The sequence below is a fragment of the Ostrinia furnacalis genome, unplaced genomic scaffold, assembly GCF_004193835.3.
Source record: "Ostrinia furnacalis isolate ACB-3 unplaced genomic scaffold, ASM419383v2 OfSCF0015, whole genome shotgun sequence".
NCBI classification, from domain to species: Eukaryota; Metazoa; Arthropoda; class Insecta; order Lepidoptera; family Crambidae; genus Ostrinia; species Ostrinia furnacalis.
Genome location: NW_021130254.1, coordinates 318,402 through 340,152, shown reverse-complemented (window position 1 = coordinate 340,152; position 21,751 = coordinate 318,402). Strand labels below are relative to the sequence as shown.

At 39.2% G+C, this 21,751-nt stretch overlaps 1 protein-coding gene across 2 annotated transcripts in view; it reads left to right on the top strand.

Annotated features, from left to right (window-relative positions):
• Window positions 1-3,217: 3,217 nt before the first annotated feature.
• The window catches only part of LOC114361139 (uncharacterized), a 28,108-nt gene continuing 9,574 nt past the window's right edge, over window positions 3,218-21,751 (top strand). The window contains exons 1-19 of one of the 2 annotated variants that reach the window (XM_028316433.1): window positions 3,218-3,403; window positions 3,596-3,826; window positions 4,167-4,315; window positions 4,704-4,901; window positions 5,644-5,739; window positions 6,261-6,347; window positions 7,073-7,141; window positions 8,284-8,304; window positions 9,563-10,060; window positions 12,977-13,033; window positions 13,136-13,186; window positions 13,729-13,974; window positions 14,534-14,684; window positions 15,341-15,509; window positions 15,689-15,760; window positions 17,409-17,504; window positions 19,810-20,047; window positions 20,420-20,543; window positions 21,533-21,749. In XM_028316433.1, the coding sequence (XP_028172234.1) occupies window positions 3,402-3,403; window positions 3,596-3,826; window positions 4,167-4,315; window positions 4,704-4,901; window positions 5,644-5,739; window positions 6,261-6,347; window positions 7,073-7,141; window positions 8,284-8,304; window positions 9,563-10,060; window positions 12,977-13,033; window positions 13,136-13,186; window positions 13,729-13,974; window positions 14,534-14,684; window positions 15,341-15,509; window positions 15,689-15,760; window positions 17,409-17,504; window positions 19,810-20,047; window positions 20,420-20,543; window positions 21,533-21,749 (2,772 nt within the window). In that variant the 5' untranslated portion in view covers window positions 3,218-3,401. The remainder of the gene's footprint in view (window positions 3,404-3,595; window positions 3,827-4,166; window positions 4,316-4,703; window positions 4,902-5,643; window positions 5,740-6,260; window positions 6,348-7,072; window positions 7,142-8,283; window positions 8,305-9,562; window positions 10,061-12,976; window positions 13,034-13,135; window positions 13,187-13,728; window positions 13,975-14,533; window positions 14,685-15,340; window positions 15,510-15,688; window positions 15,761-17,408; window positions 17,505-19,809; window positions 20,048-20,419; window positions 20,544-21,532; window positions 21,750-21,751) is intronic. The other variant, XM_028317194.1, reaches the window with a different exon arrangement.

Below are 21,751 nucleotides of genomic sequence, written 5' to 3'. Positions count from 1 at the left end.
TGACGTCCACTGCTGGACAAAGGCCCTCCCCAGGGATTTCTATAACGACCGGTCCTGTGCCGCGCTGCCCGCATCCAGGTACTTCCCGCGACCTTCACCAGATCGTCGGTCCACCTAGTAGGGTTCCCGCCGCCCACTCAAGAACTTTTCGGCCCCAGCATTCATCTCCATCTCCATTTATTCTGACTCTATCAAACTCACCCAAAAGAAATTGTTCAAATGGAAATTGAACTTACAAAACGATTTTCTAGAGTACCTACCTAAATCCAATTAAGCATTGGAAAAGAAACATAAAGTCCAGATTTTAAAGTAAAAAACTGTTATGTTAACGGTTCAACCGTGTACTTAGTAAAATTAAACGCCCTGTGCACAAGACCTCTGGGGTCAAGTGGTCTTAACGAGCAATATTGCATTTTATACGAAGGACCACTCAATGCCATGTCGGGATCGGATTTATAGTGTTCCGTAGCGAGAGGCAAACGATATTTTTAGTGCCCGACACAAGGGTAGTTTGGAAAGCTGCCATAAAATTGGGTTTCAGATTTCATACCAGGGTGCAAAAACACGATGGTATAGGTACCCATAAAATACAAATCTAGGGTCGTAGAAATTCATTTGTGCTTGGGTACAGTACGTATACTTTAAAGCAGTGGTTCTTATCCGGTGGCCTGCGGACCACTGGTGGTCCCTGGAGGCATTCCAAGTGGTCCACGAAGACATCGTAATAAACTATAGTCCGATTTTTAATTCGACGGAATTCTGACAGCTGTCATTTTTTGACAATTCAGATGTAATAAGCCTTTTTTGCCTTGAATTATTAATAAATAATATGAAATGAAATTTCATCAAGTACAACTTACAAGAATGAACTATTGTTTGTTGTGTCAATTCAATGTACACTAATTATTATGTACATTTTAGAGTTTAAATAGAAAAAAACGTGTTTTTAACACAGTAAAACAACATATTATCATTAACGAAAATATGTATTGATCATCAATCATCATTATCGTCGTCATAATCAACTTGGATTATAAAATTGGCATCTTGTTAAATTGGTTATTTTATGAACCTAAGATTTTATTAACAAAAGGATTTTCATAAAAAAGGTTTGTAACCCATGGATTATTGGCCAGGGAGTCCAGTAATAGAAAAATAATTTCCCAATTTTTTTTGTAACTTCAAAAATATGATAATAAAAATTCAAATAACCATTTTGAAATGATCAGTACATTTTTAAGCCTTAGTTTTTCAAGTGAAACCTTAAATTCAAGAAAGGATTATTTTTTAATTTGTGAAAATGCTCTCCATTCATAATGGGAATGTTTCAATGTTGACAACACTTCTGAAATGTCAAAATTCCGTCGAATTAAAAATCAGAGTTTACGTGGCGTGATGAGTCGAGTCAACACAACACAAACGGCGCACACTGGGCGAGAAATCGAACTCTCCTTTCATAGGATTTAGAAAAAAAAAGTGGTCCCTGACAAGACAGAAATTTGTTAAAATGGTCCCTCGTGACTTAAAGGTTAAGAACCACTGCTTTAAAGCTTATGCAGACTTTCAACCGGAAAGGGATCAACACAGTATCGCCTTTCACCCTTATAGTTCCAAAATACTGAACTGTCCTACCCCTGACATTGACAGTGGGGTGCCACCGTCAATACCGGATCGCTGGTTCCGATTTTTGCCATGTCGGAAACCATATAGTTGAACGATGGTAGCGCCCCCCTGTCATTGAGTTTGGTGGGACAGTTCAGCGTGGGTCATCTATATCACCAGCTGTCATCGCCTTTCGCGCGCTGTCAATCGCAAGGCGAGGCGTTTATGTTACGGTGCGGATAAGTTGCGTTGCAGCATGGGAACGTATGGGGTTTCATACAAAGAATACTGACCACCTCGAGTTGATACTATTACGATCCCTTTCCAGGTTGAATAGATTGAAGAAGTTAGAAAAGTGGGATGAATCGACACTAGAGGCTTACTTTGTTCAAATTCAAGTGCCGAAAATTTTTAGGTTGGATTAAAATTCCTAACTAAACGAGTAACTATGAATAACTTATAGGAGGCTAACAAACGCCATGCCAAATACGCCTACAGTTTTACTTAGTACTGATAAAGAACTCATCCCACTGGTTTCTAAAAAAGAGACCGATACCGAAACCCGGTTTCGGCCTGTTTCGGCCATGGTTCTCTTTACAGTCGAGCGAACCCTACATAATTTTTATTTCCCGATCTCCCGGGATCAGGTGGAGTGCTGTCGAACGGTGCTCGAACTGCGCAAATGTAATATCTTAATAATAGGTAATAACGGTGCCATTACCGCCTGTGGTTGGGATTAATTAGTGTCAAATACGATGGAATACCGCTATTACGGATTTTGAGGCTTTGAATATTAGGGTAAATGGCTAAATAATGTTAACAGATGGTAGGTATTAGCGCACTACGCCTAATAAGACAGTTTATTTTATAATATAGGTGGTGCCAGTCCCCTTTGTCTAAATACTTAGGTCCGTAAATTAGTATGTGAGTCTCAAGGTCCATATAAAAAGTGCATATCTCTTGTTGGTAAAAGGCAAAAGCTTTGGCTCAGTACATTTCGTTGTTGCACCGATTAATTTAAACAAATCGGGAATCNCGCCATCCTTTAATTATCCGAAAATGACACCACACTTGCCCTAATACCCATAGTTTTGAAGATATGGGCCTTAAAGTGAAGCGCGGCAGAAGGAAACTTGCCCCCCCTCCCCCTGCTACCACAGGGGGGGCTCCCGATGTCTACCGACGGAAATCTACTCAGGAGCACCCAAAGAACGACTGGTGCAAAAATGAGCCTTCTATACCAAAGTGGAGGGGTCTCCATACAAATCATTGCACTAAATTCCCTACTAGAACCGGGAAACGCTGAGATTCACCCCATCAGGCTTTTATATGCTGAATTAACGCCATCTATCCGTACTTTTATAGACTGTTTGATAAGACAAATAGTTATGCTTTTTCCTTATTAAAAAAGAAAATGTAACTTTTTAATAAAGATTTTTATCACACAAATCCATTCGCAACGATCATCCCTAAAGTAAAATATGGAACAATTTTCTGTATTCACCTCACTTGGAAAATTGGTTTGTAATATTCGGACTACATTTCAGCGTTTTTTAATCTGTACTTATGTCATTGTCTGAATTTGTCTGTCATCTACTGCCGGTCATCTGTCATTAATGTCAGTCAAGCTCTGTGTTCGTGTTGTTGTCAAACAAAAATCATAATTTCTCAGAGAAATTAATTAATTTCTTCAAAACTTTGGATTAATTAGAATTAAGAACACTAATAGGTTTTGACATTTGATTAATTTTGAAGTATTTAACGATTTTTTATGAAATAACCTCCGCCAGTTTGAAATTATGTGAGTACTTTATTTCAAACCAACCCAGGCATTTATTTAAAAAAAATCCATTATTAACATGATGATTTAGAAACACTCTCATCTCATGCCTCCTTAAATAGCTAACCAATAGTGAATATACTATTCAGGTATAGTAAAGAATTTACTTGTTTGAAAACATGAACTTAATGTATAATTTAAACACCTTTACAGGGGAAAGAAAAAGAATAAGCGTAACCAGCCAACAACAAACCCGTTCTGGTCTAATATTCATAAAAAAGCTCCAAACACGAACTTGACCGCTATTCCGAAGGCAACCGGACTCTCTGGCACCTTTCAAGCGCCTCATCATCAGCCAGACTCTTTGATGGACCTCACCGATGATACGTCACCAAATAACCCTATGAGTACTGTGAAAGGGAATCCTGGCAATCAGAGTAATCAGTAAGTTCCTTTAATTAATTATTTCTAACCTGAGCACAGATATTTTTTTTAATTAATCATTATTATCTGAACATATTATTTTACAACTTCATATAAAAATGTAAATATGTTTTATTTTGTCTGTATCTAGTAAAAGTCTTAATATTTTTACTTTTTTATAATAATTTTATTGTTGTACCTCTTAGCATCATCTGATATGTTGTCCTGAAGTAGTGGTAAAGGGCCTACATGCCTACTGATAAATAATTTAAATTGAAAATTTTAAAATATTTCAACCTAGTTCTATTTCATTGAATGCTTTGTTTGTAAATTATTAAATTGAGTGTATTTTTTTTAATAGGAGTACCAGCAATATTGCATCACAGCCTATTTTCGATACAACAGATGATGTGAAAGAAGGTTTCTATGCGGACGTGACATTTGATCCATCAGGTGATAAGAACAATACTGGCTCAACTACACAAGCAGATTCACAGTCCAATAAAACTGGTAATTATAAAACATTACATTATACTTCAATCTGGCTGACAATAGTGACTGCAGAGTTTCTTGCGTTGCTTCTTCTCAGCACTGGCCCATTTATTGTCCTGAAGCAGTGGTAGGGTTAATACTGGGACGTGTAAAAGTGCTCTTTAAAAGCCTACTTGCATAAATAAATGAGTTTTTTATGGGAACTTTACAAGGCATTAGCGGTCAAATACTTGCTACTAATAGTTAACTAACTACTATAAGTTTGCTCTCTTTCAATCTGTAAGATTATAAGATTCAAAACAGAGAAAGAATCATTTCACAATTAATTGTATGTCAGTCTTAATTTGCAAAAAAATTTTATAATTTAAACCTTGCACAACTAAAACATTATATTTTTTGCTGCCAGCTCAAGAATCCAACAAAGGAGTGGTGCAAGGATCTCCCTCGAGCATCAAACTGATGGTGAACAGTTCAAAGAATGTGAAAGAGGCAACTCAGTCTACGTCAAATGTGAATGAGGCAACACAATCCACGTCAAATGAGAAAGCCAAACCAATCATTTTGTCTTCTCAAACTGTAAAGCCACAGTTTTCTGTTCCAACCTGTACGTAATGAAATAATTGCAAGATATTTTTTTCATTAATTTATTATCAAAAACACTACATACAAAATTACATTTTATTGCATTTACATGGACCACTGAGGTTTGTCTGCAAGGTTAAATTTAAGATTGCTAATCATTTTATAGTACTTTCAGACCCTAGTACTGTCATCAAACAGTTTGTGAGTTGTGACACCCAAAGCGGCCAAAAAATTGATGACACAACTTTATACCAATTTATTGTACCAATGACGTTTTGTGACTTATTGGGCTACTTTAGGCCCGCCATACACGGACAGCTCGAGCAGTTAGTCAGTGATCAACATACACGGACCACTCTTGTAGTCAAGAGTCAACATCTTGAAGCTGCCAGTGATAACTGCTCGAGCAGTTGGTTCAACAGTTTGAACGGTGGGCAATTTCAAATCAGTAGCACCATGGATTTCGAAGAGGAAGCACTGACGACAGCTCGAGCGGTCAGTGTATGGCTGGCGACTGCTTGACCGCACGATGAAAATTCACCCTGCTGTCGACCGCCCGAATCAGTTGCAACTGCTTGAGCGGTTCGTGTATGTGCGTCCATAGAACTCTGCAGTTCACTGTGCAGTCGCAGCTTGAAGCTGTCGACCCTGACTGCTTCAAGCGGTCCGTGTATTGCCGGCTTTAGGTGTCACGAATTTGATGCTAACTGTACATAATATTTCCATACTTTAATTAAATACTATAACAATGTAAATTTTTACAGCCACTCCGAACATACCAATTAAGAAGTCTCCCTTAATCGCAGTGCCACCAAAAAAGGTCCCGGATCCGAAACCGTTAGGTGAAATTTACGTTATCAGTAAGTCATTCATATCATACCTATAATAATTAAAATATAGCAGAGCAGACAGAGCCTATACAGCTATGGGAACCAGATAACATTTAGACTAGGCGCAGACCACCTTTTTAGTTGGCCGATAGTTGTGCCCGATTTTAAATTGTATGAAGAATCGGCCAAATTGAATCGGCGTAATGGCGCACTTCCATACATGCCCATACTGATCAACTGCCCGACTAAACTATCGGCCGACGAAAAATCGATGGTCTGCGCCTAGGCTTAATCAATGAAATATTCATCTCATTGATTACATAATAAATATCCTAACATCTTTTAACAAATAAAATTCCAAATCATCGTAAACCGATAGCGCCGCGCTCTCGCTGAATTTAAAAATACCCCACAAATGTTTTCGTATTTGTTAAAGAATATCATACTGTCGTAAAATCCGTATCTATGTTTCCAATTATTAAAATCATTGATCATCTCCAGGAGTTGTCATAAATATTGTTAGGTACTAAAATATTTTTTCGTTTTTATAGACAATCATCAAATAAACAACAGAATAACCCGAGCTGTAAGGCCGATAACCCTGCTACCCCAGCAATACATAGCTCCGACCCCGTCAGGTAAAACTCTATGAAGAAAATGGATATAATGTTTCCATAACCTACCGCCAGATGGCGCCACCATACTATGATAATAATAGCCATAGTTGGTTTAAGTAGAATATGTTATATTATAGTTAGCTTGAGATAATGATAAATGATCTGCTAAAGGTCGCGGGAAGAGCCTGGATGCGGGCAGCGCAGGACCGTGCATTGTGGAAAACCTTGGAGGAGGCCTTTGTCCAGCAGTGGACGTCATTTGGCTGAAACTAATGATAAATGATATTAAATATTACCGCGCTGTGCCAGTCACTTTAATTTTGCAAAATGAACTGTTTGGGCCACCAAGATACAGGCTATGCCTAGTTTGGGGCCCACTGTTATTGATAATACATCTTGCTTTTTAGGCGGTTATCACACTGCGCTGCGCTCCGTCGCGGTACGCGGGACGACAGATTTATTCATTGTAATTATGCAAGTACCTCAGTTTGAATAGAAAACACGCGCGGCACAACACACTGACAAGACAACGCGTCTGCGCGCGGTATTTATATATGAAATCACGCGCTCCGCGGCGGAGCGCGGCGCAGTGTGATAACCGCCTTACTCCTATTGTTAACACGTCTTGCTTTTAGCTGCTATTCTTTTGTAATGCAAAATGTAACCTGTGCCTATTTAAATAAATATTTTTACATTTTCAATATTTTTAATTCCGTTATTTACAATATTTCATTGTTTTATTTCAGTGTTCCAGCCGATTTTATTACCGCAAAGTCCAATTCTACAGCGAAATAACCGACTACCTGCACCTTTACGTGAGTATTTGATTAATCAATATTTATTTTTAAAAAGTCTATATTGACACCACGAGGCTTATCTGTGATGTATTAGAATTCAAATTCGCATAGACAATGTCTTCGCCGAAAATGTCAATATCTAAAGAAAATAATAACTTCGATAAGTCATTTAAAAATATAATGACTCTTGTGCCGACGTTGTAGATCAATATTGACTACAAAAGTCAAAAATACTCAATCATTTATTGCTTTGCCACGTTATGGCATTCCCATTAGGCCTTACATTCAAGCAGTTTCACAATATGGGGTCAGTTAAAGCCTGGTCCGTGAGCACGTAGAATCTCGTCCAATGACCCCAAGCTACCCATCCTTATCGCTCGCGCGTAATTATATTGCTGTCGCGACTGTGCGACGCGCGCCCGCTGCGAGTGTGCGAGCGAGACAGCAACATAATTACGTGCGAGCGACAATGATGGGCAGCTTGGGGTCATTGGACGGGATTCTACGTGCTCACGGACCAGGCTTTAGAGCACATCAACTTTGAAAGGAGGCAGAACAGTATTCTTATTCTAATTTTAATAGTTCGAGTTTGGTGGAAGTGACAACTTTTATAATAATACTAGCTGACCCGGCGAACTTTGTTCCGCCTTAATGGCAATATATAACGGGATAAAAAGTATCCTATGTCCTTCTCCTGGCTCTAAACTACCTCCCTGACAATTTTCAGCTAAATCGGTTCAGCCGTTCTTGAGTTATAAGCGAAGTAACTAACACGACTTTCTTTTATATATATAGATTACAATGTTAACTTATTTTCATGCTAATAAAAACTAATATAGTCAGTCAGATTATTTGATTTGCATTACTTACATAATAAAAGTGGTCAGTTGATACATAATCTAATACATAAAATATTGTCATGAGCTCAAAAGGTCAAAAATTATCTATTACTATCCAAGTTATCGCACCTTTAGTTCATACTAAATAATATAATAATAATAATTATGTGCTAATAGTATGAATCTTATTACTACTACTGTTAAAGGTTATTTCTCTAAAGCTGAAGTCTGGTTTTAATAATAATTATTACAGTATTTGTTTACTAAGTTTGTTTACATAATATTTGATGTGTGATTGTAAAACTGACTTTTTTGTTGCAGTTTACCATTCCTACCCAAAAGGTATGTACCACATAATTTTAAGTTACTAGCAAACAATTCGATTTAGCTAACTGCGCACCTCGCTATAAAGCGACTCTCACACTCACCCGTGTTGCCCCTTCCGTACTAGAGCGTCTATGTGACGTCACGGCAGTCAGGTGCGCAGTAAACACGACCAGTTTATACTTGACAAACTGAATAATTACTAGCGAGAGAAATAGTGATGTGCCCGGTTCGCGTTTGATATCTTGATTACGTATCCACGACTGAGGATTTAGCATGTATTAGTATGGATACTTTAAACTTTAGATTGAAATTGATGGTTCGCTCTGCAACCAGCAAACGTAGCCGCCGGTGAGATCATCGCCACCCTGGGTAAAGGGCGTAGGGCCTACGTGGCGTGTGATAGGTAGTTCAGGATGGGTGGAGGGATTGCTACTGCAGGTTAGGATCGAGTAATAAGCATGCACTCGGTAAGCTTAGAGCGGTTATACTAACAGCGGTGGTTGATCGTGTCACGATCCAGCTGCGAGAGTAAAGGCCTATAGAACCAGGGTAGTGGGAACGTGTAGGCAGCAATTCGCTAAAGACTACACAATAGGGATGTTTCCTGGGTCAAAAAGCAAGAGTTTTAATCAGTCCGTCAGTTAACTTATCAAAAAATACTCTACACGTATTTTTCAGTTTTTCAAAGTAATGAAAATTTAAAGAGATAAAGCGCGCCAAAGTTTATAAGAAGAGGCCCGTGACGTCAATGCTTGCATAAAAGTGCCGCACGTTGTGACGTCGTGCGGAACTTCAACGCACCATAACTATGTAATTGTTTGTTAGATTGTCAAATAAAAATATATGTGTCCAATATTTTTTGATATTAAACATGACGGACTAAAAAAATTTTTTTAGGAAACTAGCCTATTCTGCTGCAGAAGAATAGACGCGCGCGCGAACGTCTGACTTTGTGACTCTCGAGCGAATGCTAACGTTCGCGGTCGTCGACGCCTCTTAAGCCGTCAAAGTCTCGTCAGAGAGCTCTCGTCCAGACTCGCCCGAATGTCTCACGAGACAGCCCCAAGTGCGAACACGGGAGCGGGAGCGAGCGAGCGATAACGAGATACCCCAAAAAGTAACGAGAGCTCCCCTGTACACTCTCGCACTCGGCCTGTCTCGTGGGCTCTCGGAGAGAGTGTACAGACGGCTGCCGCAAACATTGATAAATTCGTATCCGTAATTCGTACTTTGTGTGTGTAAAAAATAATTTGAACTAAATCTGTCGCCCTAGACGTCAGCCTCCTCAGCCTGCTGGTAAGTCTGGAACTGGTCAAGAAGTATTCACAAGCGTCCGGGAGCTTTCGCCCAAATGCGCCAAAGAACTCTCGCCCAAATGCGCCCCAGAACTCTCGCCCAAATGCGCCCCAGAACTCTCGCCCAAATGCGCCCCAGAACTCTGGCCCAGAAGCACCCGGGAGCTCTCGCCCAGAAGCACCCGAGAGCTCTCGCCCTGAAGCACCCGAGAGCTCTCGCCCAGAAGCACCCGAGAGCTCTCGCCCAGACTCGCCCGAGAGCGCTCGCCCAGACTCGCCCGAGAGCGCACGCCCTGACTCGCCCGAGAGCGCTCGCCCAGACTCGCCCGAGTCTGGCCCTGGAGAGAAGCTGGCCCAAGCAGAGGATCCCTGTAGGCGGCCAAGGAAAAGAAGGCGCGGCAAGAAGAGGAAGAGGAGCGGAAAACCAAGAAATAATAGAGAAAAAGCAAAAAAAACAACAGAACCAGCTGAACCAGGCCAGTAACATCTTAGTTTTAACTTTATAAGTTAAGTTTCTCAGTGAAAAAGAATTGTACACAATTAATATTATCTATTTCACTTTATAGCATTTTCTCATTATTCAAAACAAATTACTACTTAATATTGTTAATATTGTTCAATGATTTAGTTAAATATTGCCATTAAATACTTATTGCATATTCAAAACAACCTCTCAACTGCCCTTGTCTGTTATCCAGTCATAGCTGTATAAATAATTTACCACCGATCAGATACCTATTCAGTGTATGGTAATTTAAATAATTTGACCAGTAATAATAATAACAAGTGTCAAGCATTCTAATATTGTATAGTGACGGAATTACTTGAATAATATTATCAGGAATTATTTACTAATGCCTATAGAACTTTTGTGTACCAGACTTATGATTTTTACAGGTAAACAATCCCCAAAAATAGGAAGGGACGGTAACGTGGCCCGCGACGCATCGACAACCCTAGCACCGAACGTGGAGATTTGACAACCCTGCGACTTTGGCGCGAGGTTATATTATAATGCCGGTTGTACATTCGCCGAGAGCCCGCGAGACAGGCCGAGTGCGAGAGTGTATAGGGGAGCTCTCGCTACCGGGATCCCTCCATTCGTATAATGTTTTTACTACTGATCAGCGTTGCCAGTTTTTTTTTTTCGCCAAGTCGGGACTTTAGTACTTTTTGAGTGAAAATAGCGGGATTCTTCCGTCAGAAGCGGGACATAGTAAAAAAACGTATATAATCAAAGGTTTTTCAAATATTTATCTTTTATTTGACTTAAAATTACGTTTACGTGACAATAGATAGCAAAACTAGCCATAGAAAATGTATTTTACCAAAAAAATAATATTTTAAATCAGATTAGAGAAGTCTATCGTTAAATTCGTGTTTAGAATAAAAAAACAAAAATCGAAATAAAAAAAATATTCTTTAGAATAATGGCGTTTCAAACAATAGTCTGGTGAAGTGAGTGTCTCTCTCCGAAAAGCGGGACAGAGCCTGTCCCGCGCGGGACATTTAAATTTGATTTAAAAATCGGGACGTCCCGCCAAAATCGGGACGTCTGGCAACGCTGCTACTGATATACTTTGGCATAACTTTTTTCGCATAAAATAATTTTTTCGTCATGAACCGGTTTAACTTGGATATTAAAGTGTCAAAATAGTACTTATGCAATACACGTCCCAAATATAACCTTTTTTTTTTAAGTAAAAAGGTTATTTTTAAGTAGGACGTAATTGGGACGTGTATTGTATAAGTGCCCTGAAAAGGGTCTATGTACTGAATTAATTATTTGTATTTGAATTTGTTAAGGTGCGGCGGCCGCTTATTTATTTTTAACATACAAAATAAAAATTGTGTGTTATACGTAATAATCTGGGGGCACGGCAGTGCCCCCACCAAGTCGAGCAAAAAAGCGGCACGGCCGTACCATCCTTTTCTCGAAGCAATTCAGGCCATTTTCGACCGCCTGTAACTTCGTTGTGGATAAAACTAGAAGGCTGAATTTTCATTAGCTATGCAGGCATTGTAAAGACACGGTATATTTAAAATTTCATTCAATTTGAACCAGTANCCCATCAAAAACAATTCCTTTAAAAAAAACCAAGTCTCGCAACTCAGTTGTTCTACGGTAAAAAGTTGTGAGATCCATGTAATACCAAGTCCAGGCCAGGGAATCTTTAACGTTTTACATAAATATATTGACTTGGCCATCGCATGAAAACACGTGTAAATTAAATTATTTAGTGCGATGGCCAAGTCAATAATTTATGTAAAACTTTAAAGATTTCCTGGCCTGGACTTGGTATTACATGGATCTCACAACTTTTTACCGTAGAACAACTGAGTTGCGAGACATGGTTTTTTTGACAAGTATTGTTTTTGATGGGATTACATTATGCCAAGATATATTATGACTAAAAATTTTTCCAAATGGTTAGGGAACCCTCGCTACCTCTCGGCTCTCGGGGTGTCTCGTCATAGCTCGCTCGCTCTCGTTCCCATGTTCGCACATGGGGCAGTCTGGCGAGACATTCGGGCGAGACTGACGAGAGTGTACAGCCGGCATAAGAGGCAGCGCGTCCGCCATCGCGCCAGTGTTAGCATTCTCTCGGGAGCCATCGCAACAGCCAGACGTTCGCGCGCGCGTATATTCTTCTCGGCTGAATTGGGCAGTCTAGCGAATCGCTGCACTTACCTGGCTCGATAGGCCTTCGCTCGCGCGGCTGGATCGTGACACGAGCAACCATCGCTGCCAGTATACCCGCCCCAATCCTTGCTCCTTGCATGCTTATTCTATCCTAACCTGCAGTAGCAATCCTTCTGCCACCCATCCTGAACTACTTACCTACGTCCTTTATCCAGGGGAGGTGACGATCTCACCGGTGGCTACGGTTGCTGGTTGCAGAGCGAACCATTCATCGTACTCGCTAGTTTATAATTACTAAGTATCCGTACGAACACTTTTTTAAATCTCGCACGGGGTGATATACAGGATTTTTCGTGTAAGGTGTCAAGCCGAAGGCAGGTGATAGGTGAGGACTAGACCTCTCGATTTCACCCCCATGTTCTACAATTTTTCGTAGTTTAGAAGTTATCGGTAATTTTGTGATTTTTTAAAATTAATGGCAAATTAATAAGAGGGTGAAATCGATAAGTCTAGTCCTCACCTATCACCTGCCTTTGGCTTGACACCTTACTACAAAACACCCTGTATAGGTACGTAATCTAGATATCAGGACGCGAACCGGGCACGTCACTATTTCTCTCTCTAGTATATTCAGTTTGTAAATGCTTGATTTTATTCAACTTTCCGCATTCGGTGCTAGAGTTGTCGATGTGTCGCGAGCCGCGTCACATAATGATATTGCTTTATTTCATTTTCATTTTGTTTTCAGGTATCCCTAAGAGTTTCCTAGTGAATCAGAATCAGCACACACCAGAACCATATTCAAGTAAATATACAGTCTTTTTTGTTTGTCAAATAATTATGTAGTGTTTGGTATAATGTTACGCATTTTTGAAACATTTTTTAATTGAAAATATTTTGTTTTCAGGTAATTCATCGGCACCTGTCACCCAGCCTACCCAAGCACAATCGTTTTCAAGTAATTATTACTTATTCTTTGTATATGTATTATTTGATAACGAAAGTTGATGCCAACACGTACTCACACTAATGTAATGATTTGAATACAGAACACAAACAATACATTACACATTCAAGTACTTCAAATATCGAATATACTATCTATAGATGACCCACGCTGAACTGTCCCGCCAAACTCAATGACAGGGGGGCGCTACCATCGTTCAACTATATGGTTTCCAACATGGCAAAAATCGGAGCTAGCGATCCGGTATTGACGGTGGCGCCCCACTGTCAATGTCATGCATAGGACAGTTCAGTATTTTGGAACTATACCTAGCTCTGCAAGCAAAACAGAAAGCACGTGTCAAGTTGTCAGCCCGACTACGTAAGATGTCAGCGCAGGCAGCGTATACAGATGTACATTTTTGCTTGTATTCATAGCCTCAACTCTCGTTGAGCGATCTATATTCGTCACTGAATAACTCTGGCAGCGAATCATTTATTTCAAATAAAACTATTTTACACTTATACACTATTTATTCTTAAAAATTCTTACAGGTCAAGCCACGCTGGATCCCAACGCCCAACAGTGGGCTCCGCAGCCCAAAGCCCCAGTGCCCAACGTGATCGAGTATGCCTACAACTACAATCCTACTTCAAACAAAGGGTACAAAGAGACCGGTCCACTGTACGTCCAAACAGAAACGAAGACAGAAGTAGCGGATGACAAGTCGGTGTATTCCCCATCTGATGTATATGCTGATAATCTACTGGGGACCAGCTTGAATGATGAGGGGGCTACTGGTAAGTTTTCTACTGGAAATGCTAATTTATATTGACGTAACCAAGCGTACAAGACCGCACCGTATTACGTACAAACCGAGACGAAGACTGAAGTAATAAATGACAAGTTGGTTTATTCAGCCAATTTCTAGACCTATGTCCAGATGTGGACGTCCTGTAGCGGTAATGATTTATTTTATTTATTTATTCACAACAACAACACGATAGTACGGATCCCTTAGCATGATAGTCCGACTTACACTTCTTCTTCTTATCGTGTCGACAACAAACCTATACAGTATCAGCCCAAAACTCCGCTACAAGAGTGGCGTTGTCAGTAGCATTAATTAAATCTTCCTGCGTGCAGTTGTTTGGGCACGCAAGACACGTCATAATGTGCTTCATCGACTGGGGAACACAACCAACTTCAAGTTTCAGCCAACCAAGAATCCCCACCTGAATAGATGGTCCTTACTACGGCCGACCTGCGTCCGAAGTTTATTTTAAGCCAGGGCAGCTCATATCCAGGTGGAGGCCATAGGAACATAAGACTTACACTTAACTATTTTTATTATTTCAGAGGAACAAGCGACATACGGTTCGGAATCCCCCGACCTTTGTGAGCCAGGTCAGAAGCGACTAAGTGCCTTCAAACGACTAGGGCCTGTGACTCAGCCGAAGAAGCCGAAACTGACCATCAACTTGCTGTGCAATAAGGATCAGTCGGTTAGGTAAGAAGAATAGAAATTAAGTTTTTATTAAAGCTAGCAATAAGCGCGTTCAAGGATCAGTCAGCAACGTAAAAAATAAATTAATAAAAGTAATTTATTTGCAAGAACATGGTTACAGATTGGTATTAATTTAATTCCAGCAAATTCTGTCGCATGCGACGTGCAAAAGTTCTTGTTCTTAAAGTTATGTTAATTATTATTGTTACATTTAGTTTTAGACTGTACTTACATATTTTTACAACTCAAAATACTTATTTTACTCGTAGTCGTTTTTCATACCATGACGTTACATTTAATACAATAAATAAATGTCAGGAAACAAAATTTGAATCCCAAATCTCAAAAGAAACTCTTATGTCCTACTGCAGACGTATATCTCACCTCAATTTATAAAAGTTGAGTGATTATAAACCCAGAAAAATGAACATAAATAACCCACGAAAAACAAAGTGCAAATCGTTAAGAGAAATACTTGCCTTGTGTTCACTAAGCGGTGGGCCTAACACGCTACAATATTTCGTCTGTGGTCACCAGTCGAGAACTTTTCTACCCCATCGGCCATTAATTACTACTAGTGAATATCCTTCAACTCCCACATATCCCTAATCATCATCATAGTAGTTATAAATTGATGATCTTTTGTCCTTTTTCTACAGGGAAGTGGTAGACGAAACAGAAGAAGTAGAAGAGGAAAAATACGTACCGGTCCATCTTCGACCAGAGATAACTATGAGCACCGACGAAATCGTGATGAAATATATCAAGCACTGGCCGTGGAAAAAACCGGTGCAAGTGAGAAAAACCGTCACTGCTAGGAATTCTAAGGTAACTATTGGCTACGGGACTATTCCCAACGCTCGTTCCCACCGCTGCAACTCCTGTGTAGCCAGGATCTACAATTTGACCGCCAATAAAAACCCAACCAGTGAAGGTCAAGTTTATTAACTTTGACTATTATATTATATTATATTTGAATTATTATAATTGTAAATCTTTTGTTACAGTCTGTAATGATCTTAGAGCACGAGCAAATGTCTGAGATTTATGATAAAAACAACGTCTTCATCCAAATTACCGTAAGTTAAATTCGTATTTATTAAACGTCTGTTTTTTCACCGGATGACAGACCATAAACAAACAGATATCCTTTTTTTGCTGACGATTTTCTCACCGGATCTATGTCCGATGCATACAGCCTTGGCCAAAAGTATTGAGCACCCCCTAAATACTGCTTATACGTGATAACTATAAAAGATACTCAAAGATATTTGATAAAAACCTTTCTTTGACAGGTTTTGAAACATAAACTCACGGCACAACGTGCAATAAAACACGTTTCGAGATGTTTAGCTATGACACTGTAGTATTGTTAGTCTTTGAAAAATCATAAAAAATCTTCTTCCGACCTCGCTGCTGAGTTATCAGCTGAAATTAATACGCCGATTTCTGCAAGAACAACTCGCAGAAGACTCCAAGAAGCTGGGCTTAAGGGCTATACAGCCAGAAAGAAGCCATGGCTTTCTGTAAAGACCAAAACAGCTCGTTACGAGTAGGCTTTAAAATACCAAACTTTTACCGAGGAAGATTAGAAAAATATTGTGTGGTCAGATGAATCAAACTTTGAGGTAAGTTAGCCAATATCATGTATTAACAATACGCGACAATAATATTATAAAACTATATTTGTAAAAATAAATATTGGACCGAAAAACACTTAACAAAATTTCGTTACTTTACGATTGTTGGCACACCTGGTGTGACATTTGTCCGTCGTCGAGTAGACGAAGAATTTACCCCGGAGTGTAAGGTACCTACCGTCAAACATGGCGGCGGCAGTGTGATGGTCTGGGGGTGCATGAGCGCCGCAGGAGTTGGGAAAATGTTTGTGTGTAAAGGACGCATGGACTCTACAAAGTACATAAACGTTCTTGAATCCGCACTTCTGCCCTCGTTTACAACACTTTTTGGTGACACCAACATGGATAGCGTCAAATTCCAGCAGGATAACGCACCTTGTCACTAACGATGGCTTGGTTTAGTGACAATAACATCGAGCTGCTTGAATGGTCTGCCCAGTCACCAGACCTGAACCCCTTCGAGCATTTGTGGGGTCTATTGAAGGACAAGGTCCGGCGCCATTGAATAAAAACAAAAGAAGACCTAAAACGTCGCTTGCGGGAAGAGTGGAACGCTTTAACATGTGACGATTGTAATAAATTAGTACAATCTTTACCAAAAATAACTTCTGCAGTAATTAAGGCAAAGGGTGGTCCAACAAAGTATTATTTTTTTGTTGTTAATAAACAATATAAAACTGTTAAAAACTGTTTTGATTCAGACACATGTATAATTCCTTCAAAATTAATAAATATCATGGGTGCTCAATACTTTTGGCCAAGGCTGTATATGCACACGTTCATTATAAACCATACATCATCGCTAAATCAGGCGAAAAAAATCGGGCCGTAGTCCGGTCAAAAAAATGGATGTTTACAAACGTCCGAACGCGGGTTCGATCCCGCTGCCGCTCAACTATTGTGGTAAACCAACTCAATAACACAAGCATATTTAGCTTACCACGAGGGGTTAACGGGATTATTAGTAATTTGTATTTACAAATTGCGAATATTCTTTTTTTTTAAATGTCTAAAAAAAACAAAAAAACCTCCATAAAGTCCTTGTCCCTACCCAAAAAAACGTATTTAAAGTTAATTTTGATTGCAGGTCACTGGATATCCTCCGACATGGAAGAAAGAGAAAGTTCTAGACATTTTGTTAGACACAGTCAACGGCAAGATCTTCGTACCGTGCTTTATTGAGGTAATAAATAATGCAATATATTGTTCCATACCATACAATCATCATCATCAGGTTATCTAAATATATAAAAGGAGAAACTGACTACTGACTGACTGACTGAGATATAAACGCACAGCCTAAACGGCTAAACGTAGACACTTGAAATTTGGAAGGGACGTAGCTTAGGTACCGTAAAGGTGCACTAAGAAAGGAATTCCCGAAATTCCCACGGGAACGGGAGTTAGCGGGAAAATCCTTTTGTATGAAAAATCTAAACCGCTTTAGTTAGACGCTTGAAATTTGGCATGCAGGTACCTTAGTAAACTTAAAGGTTCGTTACAACAGGATATTGCGAAATTCCCACGAGAATGGGAGTTAGCGGGAAAAAACATGCGTATAAAAAAATCTAAACCGCGTAAGATAGATGAAGGGGGTAAAACGGAATCCACGCGTACGAAGTCGCGGGCGGCCGCTAGTTTAGTATAGATCGTTTCATCCACGAAGACGCGCCCCACTAATTTTTGGTCGAAGGAAGCGCGGGGTGCGGGGAGTTTGATCCGAGCAATCCGAGCGTCATTATTGTAGTGTGCGTGTGTACTCATGGATAATTTAGCGTCAACCGATAACACTCAAACATTAGCGAAAGGATGGTGGGGCGCGTCTTCGTGGATGAAACTATCCAAAGTACGGCCAACTAGCAGCGATACAAAAGGTCGATTCGACTGTCGAATTGACAATCTATTCTGTCTCTTCCCATCTTGTGTATTTGTCGTAATGTCTCGTTCTCCCGCCAAAATATGTCAAAGTTAGACGGGTTCCTCGACATTCGGACATCCATTTTAGTATAGGTACATAGTTGTTGCAATTCACGAGGGCGAATCTATTGCTTGTCAGTTCTTATTTTATTATTCCGATATAATTTATTAATTTAAGTCTCTATGAAAAAGAGGCAGGCCTGTTGCCATACACCGGGCACATTGTGAGGCGGAAATGTTATTATTATTCTCGTTATTTAATTTAAATCTACATTATACAATAATTCAAATTATAACAAAAACAAAATTCGATAAAACATCTATTTTTATGGTTTGACAGATATTTTTTAAAACTATTATTGTCTACAAAAATATGTAATCTAACTATTAAAAAGTTATGCACCCTTGCTATTCCAAATGACCATGACATTGGGGTTGTTTACATTTTGGTATCGTTTCTCGCTGGCCGTACTTTACACCCATATTTGTTGCAATTTCGCATCGGTTACAACTAGGGCAAGTGACCCGGTTGTGGCCACCGACCCCTTTGTGGCCATTTAGAACTTCAAATCGTTATAACTAAGGCAAAGACTAATATATTACTCTATGGTTTACGGGAATAAAAATATCTAATATTAGCAACACTGATAGCGTTAACAGCTTTGATGTGTCAAGCTTCACTTCAATCCAATAAGTCATTATTTTTTGAGAAGCGTTAATTGTTTTAAGTCTTAGCAAAAAGGCTAAGGCAAGCGGGTGAGTAAACAATCATTATTTTCTAAATCCTTCTTATTTTTTTAAATGTTTATGTTAATCCCAACTTTAATATTATAAATGCGAAAGTAACTCTGTCTGTCTGTCTGTCTGTTACGCTTTCCCGCTTAAACCTCGCAACCGATTTTGATGAAATTTGGCATAGAGATAGTTTGAGTCCCGGGAAAGAACATAGGATAGTTTTTATCCCGGTTTTTGAAACAGGGACGCGCGCGATAAAGTTTTTCTGTGACAGACAAAATTCCACGCGGGCGAAGCCGNTAAGGTGCCTACATACCAAATTTCAAGCGTCTAACTTAAGCAGTTTAGATTTTTCATACAACAGGATTTTCCCGCTAATTCCCGGTCCCGTGGGAATTCCTAAGTATACTATAACCTGCCCAAGAGTATGAAAAATAATTGTACCAAGTTTCGTTAAAATCCGTCGAGTAGTTTTTATTTTTTTTTAATGAATTTTGATGGCCAGAACTGGCACATGACTGTGGCCAGAAATGGGGTAAAGCTGGCCAGAAATGGCACAAATTCCCATTTCTTTTTCTTTTCTACAGGATTATTTTTCCATTGAATCATTATGAAAAAAAAATGTATCCTTAGGCTAGATCTAAATATATTTAATCACTTTTTACAAGAAATAAGTCCGTGATAACAAAAACTGTAAAATGACATACCCTCAAAGTCTAAAAAATTCTTAAAATGGCCAAAACCGGGTCACCTGCCCTACATCAGAACGTACAGTGTTAACTAACCTTGTTGCTCCATTGACTGCTGTGCTAAAATAATGTTTTTTATGTTTTTAGTTTGCGCCACAAGAATGCAAGTTTCTAGTGATGCGTTGTCGCACCGCACTCGCAGTGTTCCACAGACTTGGTTTCATAATACACAGGGACGGTCACGAACTGCAAATATCTATATCGCACACTGAATTGACGTTGAACCAATTAGATTTCATACCGAAGAATGTATTGAAGAAGGTACTCGTTTCTGGCCACTCCGGTGAAAGGAGTCTGGATTTAAGCGACTTCACTACGAAAGAAGGTTTGTGATTATTTATTTTTTATAACTGTCCAAAGCAGGACTTTCGAACCACGGGGGCACGCCCCCTAGGGAGGCGTAAGGGAATGTCAGGGGAGCGTAATAAGTACGTTTGCAATTTTGCATTTTAGAAAAAAAATTAAACTTCTATTGAATACTAATACATACCTGAAGAAATCTACTGATTATTTAATTCACAATCAATATTTTATAATAATAAAACAGTTAAGTTGTTCAAAATCTGTATAAAATTACGTCACGTTTTAAATCTAAAATTTTTGAAAGCACAGAAGAAAAAGATTGGTGGTGTCATTCAGCTTATTATGCATATCTTTAATTTATGGTCATATTTCCCTAATTTATTGCTCTTTCCAGATATAAGTCACTTCATTTACTACCCTCTGAATAGAATTAACAATCAGATGGACATTGTACATGTGCAAAGTACGGTTGCGTGGGAATACCTGACCGACATCAATTTATCTCACAATAGACTTACGTAAGTAATCAACAATAATAGTATGATAATAGTAGTGGTCCATTGATTAAAATCAAGCACTGCAATGAAGTGTACTACCCGTTCGCGCTAAGTTTGCCGGTCCGTGGAATGCGTCCCCTCCCCCAACCGCGATCAAACGCAATTAGTTAGTGATTAAACGCAATTAATGTGTCTTATTTTACGCAAATTGTACACAATTTTTATCAATAACAATAAATAAAAAAATATTTTAAGTATAGTTTGTTAAAGTTATAGACGCTTCCCTTCGAGTGACGTCATATCGCCAGCGGCAAACTTAAAGCGAACGGATAGTAGACAGTACAGCGGTTTCGCACTACGTCCGATTCGAATCCGATCGATGTTTGGACTAAATAAAATATTTTCTTTCGTTCAAACCCTTATAAATTAAAACTGACTCCAAAAATAGTGCAAGAAAAAAGTTATTTATTAGGGCAACTGTGTACCATGATTGATATTCTCGGAGTCGGTGCTAGCCCACCTAGTACCAAGCCTAAAAAAATATTCAAAATCTACCGGCACCGACCTCCCTAGGATCTCATTATCAGATCCTGACTTGGTAACATTGGGACATCCATAGAAACCTCCTTTTTTTAAGTCTAATAAAAACATGGATCTAGAAAACACTACAGAAATCGGATCTATTGTGTAGCTCCGCTCCGGACCGTATTTTCACGAATTCGGATCTGATGTAGTGCAAAACGATTTAGGCGCAAAATGTCAAAAGCCCAAAATGTCAAATCCATAAAAATCTTAAACCTAACCTAAACAATACTTAATTTTATTAACTCAGCGGTTAAACTAATCAACAAAATTAAAACAGGATAAAAATATTAGGATTGACATTTTGCGCTTTTGACAAAAAGCGCCTAAAGGGTTCGAAACAGCACTTACAATCACTGCAATGCTCGATGTTTTGAGTGATATGCATAATAAATAATACGATCTGTATATCTTATTTAATATTTCAGCTCAATAGAAGGCTTCAATCTACCCTCAATCACACCCCGACTCAAGTTTTTGGATCTATCATACAACTGCATAGAAAAGGCAACTTTGCTAATAAAATGCCGGTCTCTAAGTCTACGCACGATCAAACTGGAGGGGAATCCCCTTTGCAACGATTATACTGACCCTGAACGCTATGTGAAAGTACTGAAGCTGATGTTCCCTACTCTGATTGAAATCGT